Source organism: Lampetra planeri, chromosome 5 (assembly GCF_965212315.1).
Source record: "Lampetra planeri chromosome 5, kcLamPlan1.2.h2, whole genome shotgun sequence".
Lineage (NCBI taxonomy): Eukaryota > Metazoa > Chordata > Hyperoartia > Petromyzontiformes > Petromyzontidae > Lampetra > Lampetra planeri.
The window spans coordinates 22,090,985-22,109,991 of record NC_136111.1 but is presented as its reverse complement, the minus strand read 5'-3'; the positions used below and the strand labels follow the sequence as shown (position 1 = coordinate 22,109,991).

Sequence of the window (19,007 nt, the reverse complement as noted above, 5' to 3'; positions counted from 1 at the left end):
ATTAATTATAATACTGTATTGCACAGTAAAATGTAAAGTAAAAAAAACCAAGGTAAATTCTTAGCATACCTATATGAACTGCAATTTAATAGAACGTTTTTTCAGGAAACAATCCTATCTGCTATACACACTTTAACATTAATTTTGTCGATATCGCCATCGTAAGATCGAATAAATCGTAAGACGAACTGTCGTAACTCGGGGACTGTTTTCCTACGCACATTCAACTCGGCCAACAGCAGTGACGGTTATCTGAGCCGGTCGTGGGCCTGCCCTAGATCGACTCGGCCTCAAATGAGTATCTGGACCAGTGTGCATTAAATCGCCACGAGGGATACAAAGGCGGCCGGGCGAGGTACTGGCACACGCTCAGACGGGGGGGGGGGGGTGATCTTTGTCTCTGTAAGAGTGGGTGGATGGTGATGGGACGCTGGCTGTCTTAGTGTTTGATGGCTTTAGGGGCCGTCCATAAATGACGTCACGCACCTAGGGGGGGGGGGGTCAGACATTTGTGACGATGTGTGACGAGGGGGGGGGTGAGAAATGTGACGTCACATCAAAATGCGCAACTTTAAATAAATATAGACAACACGTTCTACTTAATTAAATATACTTTTTACTAAATGTTTTCTCTTACAACATTAGAGTGCAGCGGCACATTAAATACGCACTACAATGACAATAGTTTAAAGCGATTTGAAGCATGTTTAATTTGGGGGGGGGGCAGAGTTTTGTGACGTAATATTAGACTTTTTGTGACGTCGTGTGACGAAGGGGAGGGGGGGGGTCAAAAATCCTCCAAAATCGCGTGACGTCATTTATGGACGGCCCCTTAGGACAGGACTCGGCAGTCATTTGTTTTTGTCTTTGGTCAAAACAGTTTGAGAGCCGCATCGCACGTGTTGTACACAAACACAATACAGTTGGACTGCTGTACATGTTGTCACCAAGACATTCCATATTGACCATTAATGCCTGTCATATTTTATACATTGCTTATCCTTTGCATTAAATTGTGTTTAAAGATTTAAAGTTTGTTTTTTAAACGACTGCCCGCAAGAGGGCACCCAAAGAGCCGCGCTCAGCAGCAGCCCCTGGTTGCAAACCCATGATTTAGGGAGTTTGGGTGACTGGTTGTGTGGACGTGGTGAGTGGAGATATGCCTTGGTGTGTGAGTAAGTGTCTGGGTTAATACATTTGTTTCTGGGTCGGATCAATATGCCATCGTGGCCAAAGCCACTGGTGTCACCTGTAGGTTAGAGGTGGTATTTTGTGGGTCTGGCTGGGTGTAAGTGTAAGGGGCTGGCTGGACGTGGATTCGGCAGGAATGAAGGTGGGGGTGGGTGTGTATATGCCTTGGTGTATAGGTGGTTGGCTGGGTGGGTGGCTAAGTGTTGATATGCTTTGGTGTATGAGTGGGTGGCTGGGTGGGTGGCTGGGTGTGGATATGCCTTTGCCTTGGTCATGCCGTGGTCTTGTGGGGAGCTGTGGCGTTTTGGTTGGCACATGCTACGGACATGGGCACCCTTAGTTTGATCCCACTTGCCACATCAATGGCAAGTGGTATCTGAATTGTTCCACAGCCTCCCCAAGGTTGACTCAGCCTTAAACCAGCACTGGGGAATTTTTTTTTTAACTCAGGCGTTGGGCTAACCACACCACCTCCAGGTACACTATCCCAGCCTCTCAGTAAGTGTTCATTAACCGCACTTTCCACAATAGTCTATAAGACAAAACAGGAATACCGCATTTGGCTTGATATATGAGTAGGTTGCTGGGATTATATTTGTGAATGGGTGGGTGTGGATGTGGGTATCCATATATGTGTGTGAGTGGTTGTGGGTATGTATATATGAATGAATGGGTGTTGGTGGTATGGGCATATCTGTATGTGTGAATTTATGGATGATTGTGGGTATGTCTTTGTGAATGAATTAATGTGGAGTGGAATGAATGTGAATGTGTCTTTGTGAATGAATGGATATGGTGTGGTGGTTGTGGGTATGTCTTTGCGAATGAATGTGGTGTGGAATGATTGTGACTTTGTGAATGGATGGATGTGGTTGTGGGTACGTCTCGGTGCGTGACTGTGTGGCTCATGGTTGCGTGTGTAAATCTACCTGGGATGTACGCGTGGCTCGGCTGGGCAGAGAGAGAGAGAGGGAGGCAGATGGAGATTGCGGTTCGCGTGGGTAGCGGTGGATTACACTGAACGTGCCGCTGGAATTGTTGGTTGCAGTGTGAGAAAATCGAGTGACCTTTCTGTCTAAAATCGATCACAAATAAGATGCACCCCCGTTCAAGCCGGCCTGGGTAAAGCGGTTGATCCTCCAGCGGAGGAACTGTGGGAACGCACAGTCAGCATGGCTCCTCCGATCCTCCTGTGCACGCTACACACGCAGCATAACTCCACGAGGCGTGTGCATCAACAACATCATACACGAGCCTAGAGCCCGTCCAAGGACGCCTGTATTGCAGTTAATCTGAAACATTCAAGCGAAAATAATGACCGGCTCATGATTATTAATGAGGGGGGTTGGGGGTCCATATGAGTGACGTCATCAGCTCATGATTATTGATTATGGGGGGGAGCTCCATGTGGAGTGACGTCACCCGCTCATGATTATTAATTAGGGGGGTTGGGGGTGGGGTCCACATGAGTTACGTCATCAGCTCATGATTATTGATTAGGGGGGGGAGCTCCATGTGGAGTGACGTCACCCGCTCATGATTATTAATGAGGGGGGTTGGGGGTGGGGTCCATTTGAGTTACGTCATCAGCTCATGATTATGGGGGGAGGAGCCCCATGTGGAGTGACGTCACCCGCTAATGATTATTAATGAGGGGGTGCCTCACGTCATCCGCTCATGATTATTAATGAGGGGGGGGGGGTGCTTCATGTGGAGTGTCGTCACCCGCTCATGATTATTAATGAGGGGGGGCTCATGTGGAGTGACGTCACGCGCGGGACACATTCTTGGTTTATTATATTAGTAACTAGTTTTTTTTGGCCGTCCAATGACGGGTGTATATTGCAGTAAATCTGAAATATTAATTAGAAAAATTGTTCAGCTCATGATTATTAATGAGGAGGGGGGGGGGCCCATGTGGAGTGACGTCACCCGCTCATGATTATTAATGAGGGGAGGGGTGCGGCATGTGGAATGCGCGACCTTGTTGTGCGTGAGTGTAAATTTCCACACGGGCATGAATATTAATGAAGGGGGGGGGGCTCTTTTTCAGTGACGTCACGCACGGACGTATCACTGTGCTGCGTAGATTATTTTTTTACCGTCACTTTCTGTAAAGAAACGTCAAATTTGAAGCGACTTTGCCCAATAAATTATTTAATTTTGCTCGACCTTCCTCTGCGTTTGTGTTAAAATCCACCCACTCATGAACATTAATGAGTGGGGTGGGCCTAATGTGGAGTGACGTCACGCGCGGGACGGACAGACATTCTTGGCTCATTATAGTAGTAATCCTCCCCTCTACGCTGCTGCTGCGTCTCCCTCCACCCACCCCCACACGCGTGTGTGTGAGCGCCCCCACGTGTGTATATCAAACGCTGCTTGTACGGTGGTGGCCGGCCTTGAGAGATGTCACACATCGATCTGGCCAGCAACCTCTTTCGCGTGGCAGCGCCTTCATCCAGCGCAGCAGAATTCGTCTGTTTGTCCCGAGTGCTACCGTGCCCCCCCCCCCACCAACAATCCCAAAAATAGCAGCATTGTGCTGAAAAATAGTCTTAAGAATCAATTAGTTTTTTTGTTAAATAAATGAAAGGACGTTGCAATGATGGTAAACCCTTAGTGGCCAATTATTGTTGCCTTGGGCATAGATTACCATAATCAGCAGCAGCCGTTATATATCCGTTGCTGCATGTAGGGCTCCCTAAGCCATCGTCATCTCTCACCACAGTGTTGCCGTGCGACAATCCATCGAGCTCCGATTTCGTTTCTCCATTTTCCTCCGGGGCATGCTTCCTGCTTTGGTTGAGGTTATAACATCGGTGTGAGGTTGGGGGAGTAGTGGAAGTTCAACCGTGGTTTTGCACTGCAAGGATTCATTCTCGCCAAGGAAGTGGTATTTTTTACCATTTGGCGCCAACAGAGATGAACACTGTTGGCTAGCTATTTTTTCTGAGAATGGAATTCCTTTTTTTTTCTTTCAAATCTAAAATATATATTGTTTACCAGATTACCTAACTTATTATACTGGGTTTTTTTTTCAGGGCCAGTGGTCTTAATAAAATTAGCTTAACATGTAAAACATGTATTTTACTCTAAATCTTTCCACATCGAGCGAATTATAATGTAATGTCACCGTATCTCGTTGGATAGCTTAATTTAGATTGGCTTCAGGGCGAACAGCATTCCAAAAGTGTCATACACTGCTCCCAGGAATATTATACCTGAACATATAAAATATCCTCCAGTATGAATAAATATACTGATCCTGATACCTGCCCCCTTTTGCCATTTTGCCTGTTTATATGCCATGCGTGTGCCAGGCTGGTGCATTCAGTTCTTGTCTAGGGGCACTCGATTCAAGCTCCGACTACCCAGTCACTTGGAGGCCCTTCCAGCCAGCCACTCAGTCCAACGGCACACCAGCCCTGCCTGCTGCTATTAAAAAGATACAAAACCTCGACACGCAAACGCCCTTGTGGTCAATGCCAACGGGTTGGGTGTGGGGCCGCGGTCTGGGGGTTCACTGGAAGTTGAAACAAATAAAGCACGAATCATGGCATCGGTGTGGGACGGAGCAGTACAATTTCGTTCACGTATTGCAAATTGTGACATTTGCAAAAAAAACGAACCCGATTACAGATGCGCGTCTGCTCACGAGCTGCGAAACAGCCACGGGGAGCGAGCCTCTCACAGGGTTCCATCTATTTGAGCCCCCATGAGCCCATCTGCTTTTTGTAGAACATCTCCACCTCTGTACGTCTCTCTCAGCAGGCATGGTTTTGCGCACTTGAAGCCAAGTTGGTGATTAACAGCAGGGAGGTTTTTTAACAGTTGTTAAGAGGCACAGCCAAGGTGTCCTTGTTTGGGTCGCAGCACTGCTGAAGTCTGCGTAAATATTACTCCCCATGCTCATTGCGCCTGCTTTGCATTTTAATTGACCTGCCGTGAGTTGCTATGAAGCTGCACCCAGTGTTGATATTTCACATTGACACAGGATCGCACCCTGGGTTTCTTGTAAGAAAAATTGGGAAAATGTCCGCTTAGTTGAATTCTTCCTCCCACAAACCACAAAAGAAGGTGCAGTCGGCGGTGTGGGCAGTAGAGGGCTATCGAACAAAATCCATCGTTCCGCATTCCACCTTGGTCAAAGTATAGTCGAAGAAGCCTCACTTTGCATTGACAAAGGAGCTGTAAATGTGCACGAACAAACGGTATTTACAAATGGCAATATATTCCCACCTTTGCCATTCAAGTATGCATATACAAACTGATAAATCATATCTTGATTTGAAGTTTTCGTGACTGCAGCAATCCATACTCTTTGGTTCTTTCGGTAAAGTCACGTAGGTAAAAAAATAAAATAAAAAAATATGATAAATCAAAGCCAATTGGAAAGAAATCGACTTTTTGTTTTACAATGAAACAAAGCAAATGTATTATTTTAATAATCATTAACATACAGTATGTTAATGAAGCACGTGTATGCGAAATGTGTTCTCTTGTGTTATGTTATTGATTAATGAGATTCGGTGCATTACCGTAATTTAATTGTGCACGTTGCCTCTCTAATTTCGAAACAACCTGCACTTTGCCTTTTCTTTACACAACTGATAATCAAACCTTCCCAAGTCCAGATTAGCATGGTTAACCTTTAACGTAAACGCTCCAAATGACACTGTTGAAGTCAGAGCCAATGATTGCAAGCACTAAATTCAAATTCCCCAGCTCCATGGAATAGAAGGAATAAAGAGGTAATGATTTTTAAAATGCAACTACTGTATTGTATTATAAACTCATCCTGTCTATTCTAATATATAACACCAAATACATGCACTGTAATAGTTTACGTTCTAGTGGAAAGTATAAGTAACAAATTGAACAAACAATGGGACACTTTCACATATCTCCCTCCACAAAAAAAAATATATACTGGATCCTTAACATATATATTTGATACACCTCATCAGTCACACAGCCTTCTGGGAGTGTTTTTTTCAGCAGGTCACCAGCATTGACGAAAGCAAGCCTGACTGCTGATGAGACACTGCATGTTGAAACCGGCTCAGAGTTTGCTTTCGTTAAAGCAATGCTGCTGAAAAAAGACACTCGCAGAAGGACACTCAGTGGCTGATTGGGTGAGTAAAAAAATAACCTTTAACGTTTTAGGGGGAGGGAGAGATATGAGAAGGAGGTTTTTTGTCTGCTTCTTTGTTTCTGTCAATCGAAAGTTTGCAGATGGACAAGCCCACATGCGATTTTCGTGCGAGCACAAAACTGCAAAGAAAACGTATAGAACACTCCAGATCTGTTCTCCAGTTTTTGTTATGATAGACCGTTGGTGTCGTAGTCCCCGTCAGCCCAAGATACAAACAGATTTAACAACACACAAGGATCTACAATGCTCTGAGCTTCATCGAGACTCACCATCTCAAACTAACCAAATGTGTGGCCATTTGATCGTTGAGATCACAATCTCAGAGTTGAGAAATTGTCACCGGCAGCAAGCGGCATTGAAACAGAGACACGACGGTAGCCATGGTTTTCGTCCTCATCGGGACTCATTGGCACAGCACGGTCATCAATGTTTACGGCTGCCACGTGCCTCTGGAAAACTCGTACGAGCAGAGGGGACTTGCAGCTGTACGTTACGAGGACCCCGTCAGCGTTTTAGCCTGAAGGCAACAGTGCAGACCTGATGACAAGCAAAGTTAACACAAACATGTGCAATGCGTCGACAAAAACTCACAGCCTAATCCGGACCACATAAGGGGCCGTCCACAAATGACGTCACGAACCTAGGGGGGGGGGGGGGTGTCAGACATTTGTTGTGACGATGTGTGACGAGGGGGGGGGGAGTTTGAGAAATGTGACGTCACATCAAAATGCGCAATTTTAAATAAATATATAATTGTTATAACAACACTAATTGTTATACCAACACTCCTACAACATCAGAGTGCAGCGCCACATTAAATACGCACTACAATGACAATAGTTTAAAGCGATTTGAAGCATGTTTTATTTTCAAAATGGAAATATGGTTTTGGGGGGGGGGGCATAGCTTTGTGACGTCATATTTGAGGGGGGGGGTCTGACTTTTTGTGACGCCGTGTGACGAGGGGGGGGTCAAAAATCGTCCAAAATCGCGTGACGTCATTTATGGGCGGCCCCTAAGGATCCAGCAGGCTGAGTTTGAACCGGTCCTGCATTTGCCCTTCACCAGCCCACACTGATCAGCAAGGTGAGTGTGGTATTTAAAAAAAAACTTCTGTTACCAAAATGTCGGCTGCAACCTTCATTTAGCAGTTGAATGACAACGGTTTGTATGTTATTATTTGTCACTGCAGTACTGTACTGCATTTGAATGTTTCTATATCCAATACTGAGCACCTGCAATGTTCACGGTGCAGATAATTGCTGAGTAAAGTACCTATGGGACCTTGGCCAGATCACATTGGTTTTAGTGTCCACAGATCTTGTTAATACGTAATTGTGGGGGTTGTTTTCCGGACGGATTATTCGTGCGTAAAATTCCCCGAGATGTAAATTTTACCATAAGTCTCAGGAATGCAGTATTCGAAGACACGGTGGATTACTTTGCAAGTTCCAGTGCTTGTGAAATTCATTATCACACACAGCAGTATCATATTTTGCAATGAAGTGGATAATCTAGGTAAATGTTCATAAATAATTTAATTCTACCCCTTCTGCTGGCAATTAGCCAACCATCCTGTGTTTATAGTAAACATTAACTAAATGGTCTGGCTGATTTAAATGGATGAAACTACACAACGGTGTCTCGTTCGGACTTTCAGGCGATTTGTTTGGATTGTGGCATAGGGTGGCTCCACAGTGTTGTCATTTCTGTCGAGTGAACTGAGTTACGATTGTTGCTGTTACCGCTCCCAATTAATCATTTACATGTACATGTCTTTATTCTGTGTGAGCATGTGCGTGTTCCTCTACCTAAATTTCAGTTCACAAAACCTTTCATCCCTACCATTTATAACAACTAAATTACAGCCTGAACTACATACTCATTACACTGTGTCTTTCCAGAGTGGAATGTTTGCAAGGCGGTGTAACACAATACTTGTTCCTGGGTACTAAGTGTATTTTTTAAATTGCTTATGCCTAAAAAGTGTAGAAAATGGTATTATTCCCCACAAACTTAGCTTTTGTGACCAGGACTTTGTGCGAGCGAAAGACACAAACTTCCCCCCCCCCGTTTTTTCTCATTGAAAATAGGTACATTTCCAAATAGACACGTGATCTGGAGTGTCTACAGAGTAGGCCCCAGGTGGGGAAGCTAGGGGGTGATCATGTGTACAGGGATAGCTCTCGAGGGGGATTGAGAGGGAGCTAGAACACTCGAGAAGGCGGATGGGGCGGGGCGGATGGGGCGGGGCAGAGCCAGCCCCGACCCGGGAGGATATAAGGTGGGTCCCTGAGTGGGTCCGGGGTCGCTTCGTTCAACAAGCTGGAAGCTCCACGTCTACAAGCTGGAAACTCCACGTCTACAAGCTGGAAGCTCTACGTCTACAAGCTGGAAGCTCCCCATCTACAAGCTGGAAGCTGCACGTCTACAAGCTGGAAGCTCCACGTCTACAAGCTGGAAGCTGCACGTCTACAAGCTGGAAGCTCTACGCCTACAAGCTGGAAGCTCCACGTCTACAAGCTGGAAGCTCCCCGTCTACAAGCTGGAAGCTGCACGTCTACAAGCTGGAAGCTCCACGTCTACAAGCTGGAAGCTGCACGTCTACAAGCTGGAAGCTCTACGCCTACAAGCTGGAAGCTCCACGTCTACAAGCTGGAAGCTCCCCGTCTACAAGCTGGAAGCTGCACGTCTACAAGCTGGAAGCTGCACGTCTACAAGCTGGAAGCTCCCCGTCTACAAGCTGGAAGCTCCCCGTCTACAAGCTGGAAGCTGCACGTCTACAAGCTGGAAGCTCCCCGTCTACAAGCTGGAAGCTGCACGTCTACAAGCTGGAAGCTCCCCGTCTACAAGCTGGAAGCTGCACGTCTACAAGCTGGAAGCTCCCCGTCTACAAGCTGGAAGCTCCACGTCTACAAGCTGGAAGCTCTACGTCTACAAGCTGGAAGCTCCACGTCTACAAGCTGGAAGCTCAACGTCTACAAGCTGGAAGCTCCCCGTCTACAAGCTGGAAGCTCAACGTCTACAAGCTGGAAGCTCCACGTCTACAAGCTGGAAGCTCTACGTCTACAAGCTGGAAGCTCTACGTCTACAAGCTGGAAGCTCCACATCTACAAGCTGGAAGCACCACGTCTACAAGCTGGAAGCTCAACGTCTACAAGCTGGAAGCTCTACGTCTACAAGCTGGAAGCTCAACGTCTACAAGCTGGAAGCTCCACGTCTACAAGCTGGAAGCTGCACGTCTACAAGCTGGAAGCTCCACGTCTACAAGCTGGAAGCTCCACGTCTACAAGCTGGAAGCTGCACGTCTACAAGCTGGAAGCTCCCCGTCTACAAGCTGGAAGCTGCACGTCTACAAGCTGGAAGCTCTACGTCTACAAGCTGGAAGCTCTACGTCTACAAGCTGGAAGCTCTACGTCTACAAGCTGGAAGCTCAACGTCTACAAGCTGGAAGCTGCACGTCTACAAGCTGGAAGCTCCACGTCTACAAGCTGGAAGCTGCACGTCTACAAGCTGGAAGCTCCACGTCTACAAGCTGGAAGCTGCACTTCTACAAGCTGGAAGCTCCACGTCTACAAGCTGGAAGCTCCACGTCTACAAGCTGGAAGCTGCACGTCTACAAGCTGGAAGCTCCACGTCTACAAGCTGGAAGCTGCACGTCTACAAGCTGGAAGCTCCACGTCTACAAGCTGGAAGCTGCACTTCTACAAGCTGGAAGCTCCACGTCTACAAGCTGGAAGCTCCACGTCTACAAGCTGGAAGCTGCACGTCTACAAGCTGGAAGCTCCACGTCTACAAGCTGGAAGCTGCACGTCTACAAGCTGGAAGCTCCACGTCTACAAGCTGGAAGCTGCACTTCTACAAGCTGGAAGCTCCACGTCTACAAGCTGGAAGCTGCACTTCTACAAGCTGGAAGCTCCACGTCTACAAGCTGGAAGCTGCACGTCTACAAGCTGGAAGATCTACGTCCTACGAGGCATCAACATGTGGCCGGGGACCCAAGTGACGGTCCGACCCTTCGTAGCTGTAACTCCGACGTATAGTGTAGTTAGCCGGGTGGTCACCACCCCAGGCTGTATCTGGTAAAGGGGCAGTTACCCCTTTGTATAGACGTGTTACAATAAATGTGTTGCCTCTAAAGAATAACGTCTACGACTCAGTTGGACTCACGACACAAACACTTGATGAATAACAACATTTGCGAGTAGAATAGACAAACGTAGAACGTTGGTCTAACAGTTACAAACACATGCCAATGCTAGTCCATCGTTAGCATGCTTACTGGGTATAGGTATGAGTGGTGGTGCAGTGGTTAACGCACCCTGCGTCACGAACTCGGCAGCCCAAGTTCGATTCCCGGCCGTGTCCAACAACAGCGGCGAGTGTTGCGTGAACCGGCTCTGAGCACCAACGTCCTTGACCAATGTGGTGAAGTATGGTCAATTAACAGAGGCCTTCATACATCAGTGGATTAATTGACAACAGATTGTAAATGATTATATTTTATAGCTAATAACCGAGTAGATTATATTTTTTATCTGTAGCTTGGGGAGAAATTTATACCACTGTGAATCATTTATAAATTAACTGCAATTTCTGTAAGCTCCAGGTAATGACCTCAATTAAAATTCACAGAGATATGCTGCTTGGCTCATATTTATTCGACGCAAATGCCAATGAATAATGAACAAAGCCAGCGACTTGTAATTGCTGAATATTCAGCTGCAATTGATCACACATTTGCAGTTGGTTGCTGCACATTCATTCCGTTCTACAGTTGTACCTGTCAGTAGATTTGGATTAAAGTAAAATATAAATCATTAATGTTGACTTGACAGCCTTAAGTTTAATTGAACTCTAACTTTCCCCATTTGTGACTCGCGTAGAAATATTGTTCTTGATATCCTCAGAAGACCTAGATGATGAGCATTGCTGATAGTGCAATGCATGCAGGGGTGGTGATCAAATTTTTGACGAGATTCAGAGTTGTGATTTGATCCAAGACTTCCGTTTTTCAATATTGCGTATTATCCAGCATCTCTGAACTACAAATGCATTGCATGGCATATATAACTATATATTTATTTGGCAATGTGCCAAATAAAATTTTGCATTTAGCTTGGCCTAAAGGGATTAATCTCTGAAAAGTATAATTTAGGATAGATTTGGCATTGTTAGTGATTGATATATATTTTTCACAATAGATACTAAAACACAAAGTCCCACTCATGCCAATACATTGTAGTAATGCCATTGTGTTTGCGCCCATACTAATAATCCCTTGGCGTACTTGCTTCATCCTATCTCTGCATAGCACATGTTTCTGCATCTTGCTGTGGGGCAATGGTGCTATTTTGAGGTAATTAAGCCATCAACAGTACCACCAAACGAATATCTTATTACCAATACTATTTTATAGAACTGCTGGATGAAGGCTTCCCCTCGCCGTCGGTCTTGGGGAGTTGTTTGACCATACTTCACCACTCTGGTTGGTGAAGTGGGGTGCCCCAGCTGCACTGGTTCAGGCACCACATGCCCCTGATGTTAGCTGTGGCACCACTCTCCCCCAGAATACTTGGGTATTGTGTTAAATATTAATTGTATTACATATGCGTTGTGCGGTATTGTACGTACATTGTGAAATATGCAGCATATCATGTGACACTTGCTCTGAGGCAATACAGATTATCATGGGAGTGCCATGGTTGCGCAGTGGTAACAACTGTGCCTCACAGCATGAAGGGCCTGGGTTCAATTCCCGACTCGGATGCCTTTCTGTGGTGGAGTATATATTTTATCACCATGTTCTGCACGGGAGGTCGCCAGCTTAATTAACGAGGAGTTAATGAGTGAGGGGATATAAGGCGATGTGAGGAGACACGTGGGGAGAGTTGTGAGTCGGGTTGGTTGGAGTGAAAACAAGTCCGGGGCCCCGCTCGCCACACCTCGTCCTCTCCAGCGGGGATGCCGGGTCCCCTGCTGGAGGCAAGGGTGAGGATGGAAGAGCGAGGGTAGACAGACTAGCAGTGGAGAAGCTAGCAGAGAGTATAGCAGAAGGTTAGCAGTGGAGAAGCTAGCAGAAGATATAATGAGAGGCTAGCAGAGGAGAGGCTAGGAGAGTGAGCTTCTGGGGTTAACTTTATATCGTCAACAGTGAAATGCCATAATGTTGCAAAATGTGTCCAATGTTTTACCAGCAGTTTTTGACATTCAGTTTTGTCTTGACTTATGAATAAAGCCCATGTGAGTGTTGATTTAAAAAAGAGAGAGCAGGCTAGCAGTGGAGAGGCTAGGAGAGTGAGAGAGAACAGGCTAGCAGTGGAGAGGCTAGGAGAGTGAAAGAGAGAGCAGGCTAGCAGTGGAGAGGCTAGGAGAGTGAGAGAGACAGAACAGGCTAGCAGTAGAGAGGCTAGGAGAGTGAGAGAGACAGAACAGGCTAGCAGTGGAGAGGCTAGGAGAGTGAGAGAGCAGGCTAGCAGTGGAGAGGCTAGGAGAGTGAGAGAGAGAACAGGCTAGCAGTGGAGAGGTTGGGAGAGTGAGAGAGAGAGAACAGGCTAGCAGAGGAGAGGCTAGGAGAGAGCGAGCGAAGCGTGGCAGGCGAGCAGAGAGTTGCGACGGAGTCGCGTGGTGTTGAACGCGTGGTGTTTTGTTGAATAAAAGTGACAGGAGGAAAAAGAAAGAAAGAAGAAGTTGCCCGTGTGAAATAAAAAACACTTCACATATATCAACAAAACATGTTTGCATGTTCACCACAAGTAATGCAGTACTTGATTCCTTTCAAAATGTATATATTTGGTGTATGAACACCTTAACGCGTGTTTTATTGCCAAACAGGGTCACACCTATTCTTATATTCTTGGTTCTTTCGGTAAAGTCACGTAGAAGGGAAATAATAAAAGAATACAAATAAAACAATCAAATTATCACGACGTTTATTTTTTCATACTTTGATGCTGGCAAAAAGGTCCCATGACAAGTGTAAATCAACTGAAATAATTAGAATGAACATCCATAATAGAGGGTGTTTTGGGTTGGATCGCGTAAATATATACCAAAAAACCCCCTCTATTATGGATGATATTGGTCGCGGAAGCCGACGTGTTAAATGGCCATTATTAACACGTAGGCTTACGCGACCAATATCCATAATCGAGATTTTTTTGCGTTAGATCACGTAAATATATAAATGTGTCGTTTAAACCCTCCACCACCCGACACAGTCAACTAGTAAGGGTTGGCACGTAAACACTAGTACAGCACTAACCGGTGTGTCGGAGAGCCAAGCCACAACATTTACAATCTGAGTACTCAGATCTGAATTGACACGTCCTGTTTACGTGACAACCTTTTCTAGTTGGCTGTGTCGGGTGGTGGCGGGTTTTAACGAAACATTTATACATTTACGCAATCTAACCCCCCCCCCCCCCCATAAAACCTTACGTTATGAATAATGACCATATCTGCCACTAGGTGGTGATGGACGGTCATATTCCTTCAAATTCGTTCAATTCACCAACGAATTAGCATTGGTTGGTTGCGCTCGGCAAGGGGGAAGGGGCATCGTTACAACGCACGCGGCGGCCAGGGCTGCCGCTCGTTGTTTGCGAGGAAGCTGATTGGCCCACACAATCTGCATTGCAACAACGCATTCGAGGCCACTCTGGTTTTTAATCTGCAACCGCGTGTCCCGTCAACGGGAGCGGGCCGGCAGGGATTTGTCTCGGTGGCGAAAGCGTTGTTCGTCGTCTTCTTCTGTAATATCGTTCCTTATTTATTGATGTATTTCGATCGCCCGTTATTAAACGCTGCCACGGGTCAGTGGGGACAATCCATAGGCTACAACACACACACACATTGCTGCTGCTGCGTTACATCGAATGCATTGTCGGAGACAATAACATCAATTGTGATTCCAGGCTAAAATTACACGAAATTCTCTTCAGGCCCCACGGTGTAAAAAAGTACGATCTCCAACTCTTGTCAATCACTCCCACCTCTCCGATCGTTCTGTGTGCCATGAAGAAGGGCCATTTCCTAAAACGTCGCCGATTATCCCTTTGAAGGGGCCACGGTCTTGTCGACGAGTGCGTTGAGTTTCGTTGCTGTTTATCACGCACCGCTGCCAATGACAAAACAATAAAAACAATCCCTTAAATGAGATGGCTTAAAGATTTGAAGGGACGTCGGCGGTTATTGTGATATTTACAAACGGTGCAACGATGCTCCGATTTATCAGCGACAGGTTTCCCTCGCTTTATGCGGTAGCAGCAGCAGTAGTAGTAGAAGATGCGTTCCAAAAAAAAGGCGCACAAAGCGAAACCGCACGAGGGTTCGCTTTGTGCGCCTGTCGAGTAGTACACGCAGTTACAACACAAACACAGTGTTGTCCCACGTCCGACCGCATAGCCGCATATCAGTGAATTAAGACCGCATTAAGCGAATTATGGGTAGATATACAGTGAGGGAAAAAAGTATTTGACCCCCTGCTGATTTTGTACGTTTGCCCACTGACGAATAAATGATCAGTCTATAATTTTAATGGTAGGTTTATTTGAACAGTGAGAGACAGAATAGCGACAGAAAATCCAGAAAAACGCATGTCAAAAATGTTATAAATTGATTTGCATTTTAATGAGAAAAATACGTATTTGACCCCTCTGCAAAACATGACTTAGTCCTTGGTGGCAAAACCCTTGTTGGCAATCACAGAGGTCAGACGTTTCTTGTAGTTGGCCACCAGCTTTGCACACATCTCAGGAGGGATTTTGTCCAACTCCTCTTTGCAGATCTTCATTAAGGTTTCGAGGCTGACGTTTGGCAACTCGAACCTTCAGCTCCCTCCACAGATTTTCTATGGGATTAAGGTCTGGAGACTGGCTAGGCCACTCCAGGACCTTAATGTGCTTCTTCTTGAGCCACTCCTTTGTTGCCTTGGCCGTGTGTTTTGGGTCATTGTCATGCTGGAATATCCATCCACGACCCATTTTCAATGCCCTGGCTGAGGGAAGGAGGTTCTCACCCAAGATTTGACGGTACATGGCACCGTCCATCGTCCCTTTGATGCGGTGAAGTTGTCCTGTCCCCTTAGCAGAAAAACACCCCCAAAACATAATGTTTCCACCTCCATATTTGACGGTGGGGATGGTGGTCTTGGGGTCATAGGCAGCATTCCTCCTCCTCCAAACACGGCGAGTTGAGTTGATGCTAAAGAGCTCCATTTTGGTCTCATCTGATCACAACACTTTCACCCAGTTGTCCTCTGAATCATTCAGATGTTCACTGGCAAACTTCAGACGGGCATGTATATGTGCTTTCTTGAGCAGGGGGACCATTGCGGGCGCTGCAGGATTTCAGACCTTCACGGCGTAGTGTGTTACCAACTGTTTTCTTGGTGACTATGGTCCCAGCTGCCTTGAGATCCTCCCGTGTAGTTCTGGGGTGATTTCTCACCGTTCTCATGATCATTGCAACTCCACGAGGTGAGATCTTGCATGGAGCCCCAGGCCGAGGGAGATTGACAGTTCTTTTGAGTTTCTTCCATTTGCGAATAATCGCACCAACTGTTGTCACCTTCTCACCAAGCTGCTTGGCGATGGTCTTGTAGCCCTTTCCAGCCTTGTGTAGGTCTACAATCTTGTCCCTGACATCCTTGGAGAGCTCTTTAGTCTTGGCCATGGTGGAGAGTTTGGAATCTGATTGATTGCTTGCTTCTGTGAACAGGTGTCTTTATACAGGTAACAAGCTGAGATTAGGAGCACTCCCTTTAAGAGTGTGCTCCTAATCTCAGCTCGTTATCTGTATAAAAGACACCTGGGAGCCAGAAATCTTTCTGATTGAGAGGGGGTCAAATACTTATTTCCCTCATTAAAATGCAAATCAATTTATAACATTTTTGACATGCGTTTTTCTGGATTTTGTTGTTGTTATTCTGTCTCTCACTGTTCAAATAAACCTTACCATTACAATTATAGACTGCTCATTTCTTTGTCAGTGGGCAAACGTACAAAATCAGCAGGGGATCAAATACTTGTTTCCCTCACTGTAGGCAGTGGCATTACTAGGGGGTGCGGACCGCACCGGGTGACACCATCAGAGGGGGTGACACCAAAATGACTGTCTATAAAACACATTCCTGCGGAGGGAGCTGGTAGGAACGTTGGGTTGCTCGGTCAATGGCCAGGGTCAACGGCGGCGTGATGTATTCCGCAAATATGCACGACTGAGGGCGGGCACAAGCCGGCGTGAGTAGGTTAAACTTTGAGTTTTATAAAGGCACCACGGGGTGACCAGCCCCTCCCCACCCAGCCCCATCCCTCCCAACCCCCACCCAGCCCCACCCTCCCAAACCAGCCCCACCCTCCTCACCCAGCCCCTCCCCATCCTCCCCACCCAGCCCCTCCCCACCCTCCCCTCCCCTCCCCACCCAGCCCCTCCCCACCCAGCCCCTCCCTTCACGACGGACGGATACAATAATCCCCTGTGGGCTGGTGGAACCAGTGAGTTCCTACCAGTACAATTTTTGTGCAGTGTTTCAGCAGAAATGTATTATTTTTCATTAAAAAATATCCATGTAGATAGTTATAACAAAACATTTTTTCGTAAGCCCAGCTTACATGTACTGTATCAATATATCTACAAGGCTAAAACTCTATGCTAATTAACTTTTTGAACCTTCTAATGCGCTCCGGTCAGAGCTGTCATTGTTACCCAATCACAATGACGCTTCGGTCACGTGGTGGTTTCATCTGCACGTGCTGTTTTCGTTGCTGTCCGTGTTTTTATAGTCGCTGATTTTGTCTGGTGTTTTAGCTACAATATTGTGTTTTAGCTACAAATAAAATAATAATAGAATACGACGTTTCGATTGCAACACAAGCAACCATCATCAGGTAAGAATGAATGATAAAACACAGACACGGCAACAACATAGGCAGACACACATGCAGAGAGAGATACACACAAAGACACACCGGGCGTGACACACACCAAGATAAAACACAGACACGGCAACAACATAGGCAGACACACATGCAGATAGAGACACACACAAAGACACACCGAGCGAGACACACACCAAGATAAGACACGGCAACAACATATAGGCAGACACACATGCGTTGCATTACATGGCACTCTCTAATTTTACTCAATTTGTTGTCAAACGTCCTACTTCTCTCTCTGAATTTCTCCTTGCTTGTCTGTTCCACACTTAACTTCTAATTTAGCAATATTTGGAAGAACGTTAATCAACCAGGCTATGCGTTACCTGTGTGTTAACCGACCATCTGTGTTGCATTGCATTACACTTAATTTGACTAAATGTTCTTTCTCAAACGTTCGATTTTCTTGCTCTAAACCCTCGTCTCTCCTCCGGCCACTGTGGTCCCGAATTCCACGCTGCTCCACTCGATTGTCCTTCGCAGTCCTCTCTCTGCCCCGGCTCCTACCCCCCCCCCCCTCTCTATTTAAGAGCTCGGCACAGAGTCGTTGTCCTTCTGTTTGTCTTGGTGTGTGTCTTTGTGTGTGTCTCTCTCTACATGTGTGTCTGCCTGTGTTGTTTCCGTGTCTGTGTTTCCTTGGTGTGTCTCGCTCGGTGTGTCTGTGTGTGTGTCTCTCTCTACATGTGTGTCTGCCTGTGTTGTTTCCGTGTCTGTGTTTCCTTGGTGTGTCTCGCTCGGTGTGTCTTTGTGTGTGTCCCTCTCTACATGTGTGTCTGCCTGTGTTGTTTCCGTGTCTGTGTTTTATCTTGGTGTGTGTCTCGCTCGGTGTGTCTTTGTGTGTGTGTCTCTCTCTGCATGTGTGTCTGCCTGTGTTGTTTCCGTGTCTGTGTTTTATCATTCTTACCTGATGATGGTTGCTCGTGTTGCAACCAAAACGTCGTATTCTATTACTTGATTTGATTTTCTACGTGATTTTACCGAAAGAACTAAAGAAGAACTAACATATCCAATAGATTTACATTTTCTTGTTGTTTTTAATATTGCTAATTCGTCTCTTTTTATTGTGCAGGGATATTCTATCATGCCACATGGAGTGCATAACTCAAAGAGACCAAGTGGATGCCAGCAAAGCATAGCAAAAGAGGCAAGAATGAAATCACTCAAGACATTTGCTGGATCCATGCTTCAATATGTCAAAAGACCGGATGATGTTCAGGGTTCATCAGAATTCACTGCTCGTCAGTCTCCAATTGCTCAAGCTGATTCTTCTAATGCTAGCATGCATTCTGCAGAAGAGCAAGGAGTGGAAATGGAAGAATTTGAACCAGAAGAGAGTGCTGAATGTGCCATGTTACTGTAAACGAGAGGAGTGACGTTAAGGAGAAAGATTTGCAAATTTTACGTGATGTTTCTTTCTGGGAGATACCAGTTCCAGATCATTTTCGGGTTGAAATCATCTTTCCAGAACAAAGTTGGGAATTTCAGTGTTGCGGCAAGGCAAGATGCACAAGCAAAGGGAAATGTGCGCCAGCTTGCAAAAGAGTGGCTTTTACAAGGTGATGCCAAATGGCGAGAAAATTCTGCGATAATGGATGGTTTACTCACTCGTCAGCGAGAATTTATACTCTTTTTGCTACCGACTGTTTGCCGTTAAGTGCTACAGATACGACATCCACATTTGTGACTGGGTTTCAGAAGTGGTGGAAACTGAGCCAGAA

General features: G+C 46.0%; 1 protein-coding gene and 1 long non-coding RNA gene across 2 annotated transcripts in view; one reads left to right on the top strand and one right to left on the bottom strand.

Moving 5' to 3' along the window:
- DEPTOR (DEP domain containing MTOR interacting protein) overlaps positions 1 to 2,358 on the bottom strand; it is a gene marked incomplete at its 5' end in the record, with an annotated part of 43,939 nt that extends 41,581 nt beyond the window's left edge. The window contains one exon of the mRNA XM_078595021.1: positions 2,121 to 2,358. Within this exon, the coding sequence (XP_078451147.1) occupies positions 2,121 to 2,358 (238 nt within the window). The remainder of the gene's footprint in view (positions 1 to 2,120) is intronic.
- An 838-nt stretch (positions 2,359 to 3,196) lies between these two features.
- On the top strand, positions 3,197 to 18,860 carry LOC144719149 (uncharacterized). Its single transcript, XR_013585534.1, has 2 exons — positions 3,197 to 6,329; positions 18,359 to 18,860. It is a non-coding gene; the product is annotated as an uncharacterized LOC144719149 (long non-coding RNA).
- Positions 18,861 to 19,007: the final 147 nt, after the last annotated feature.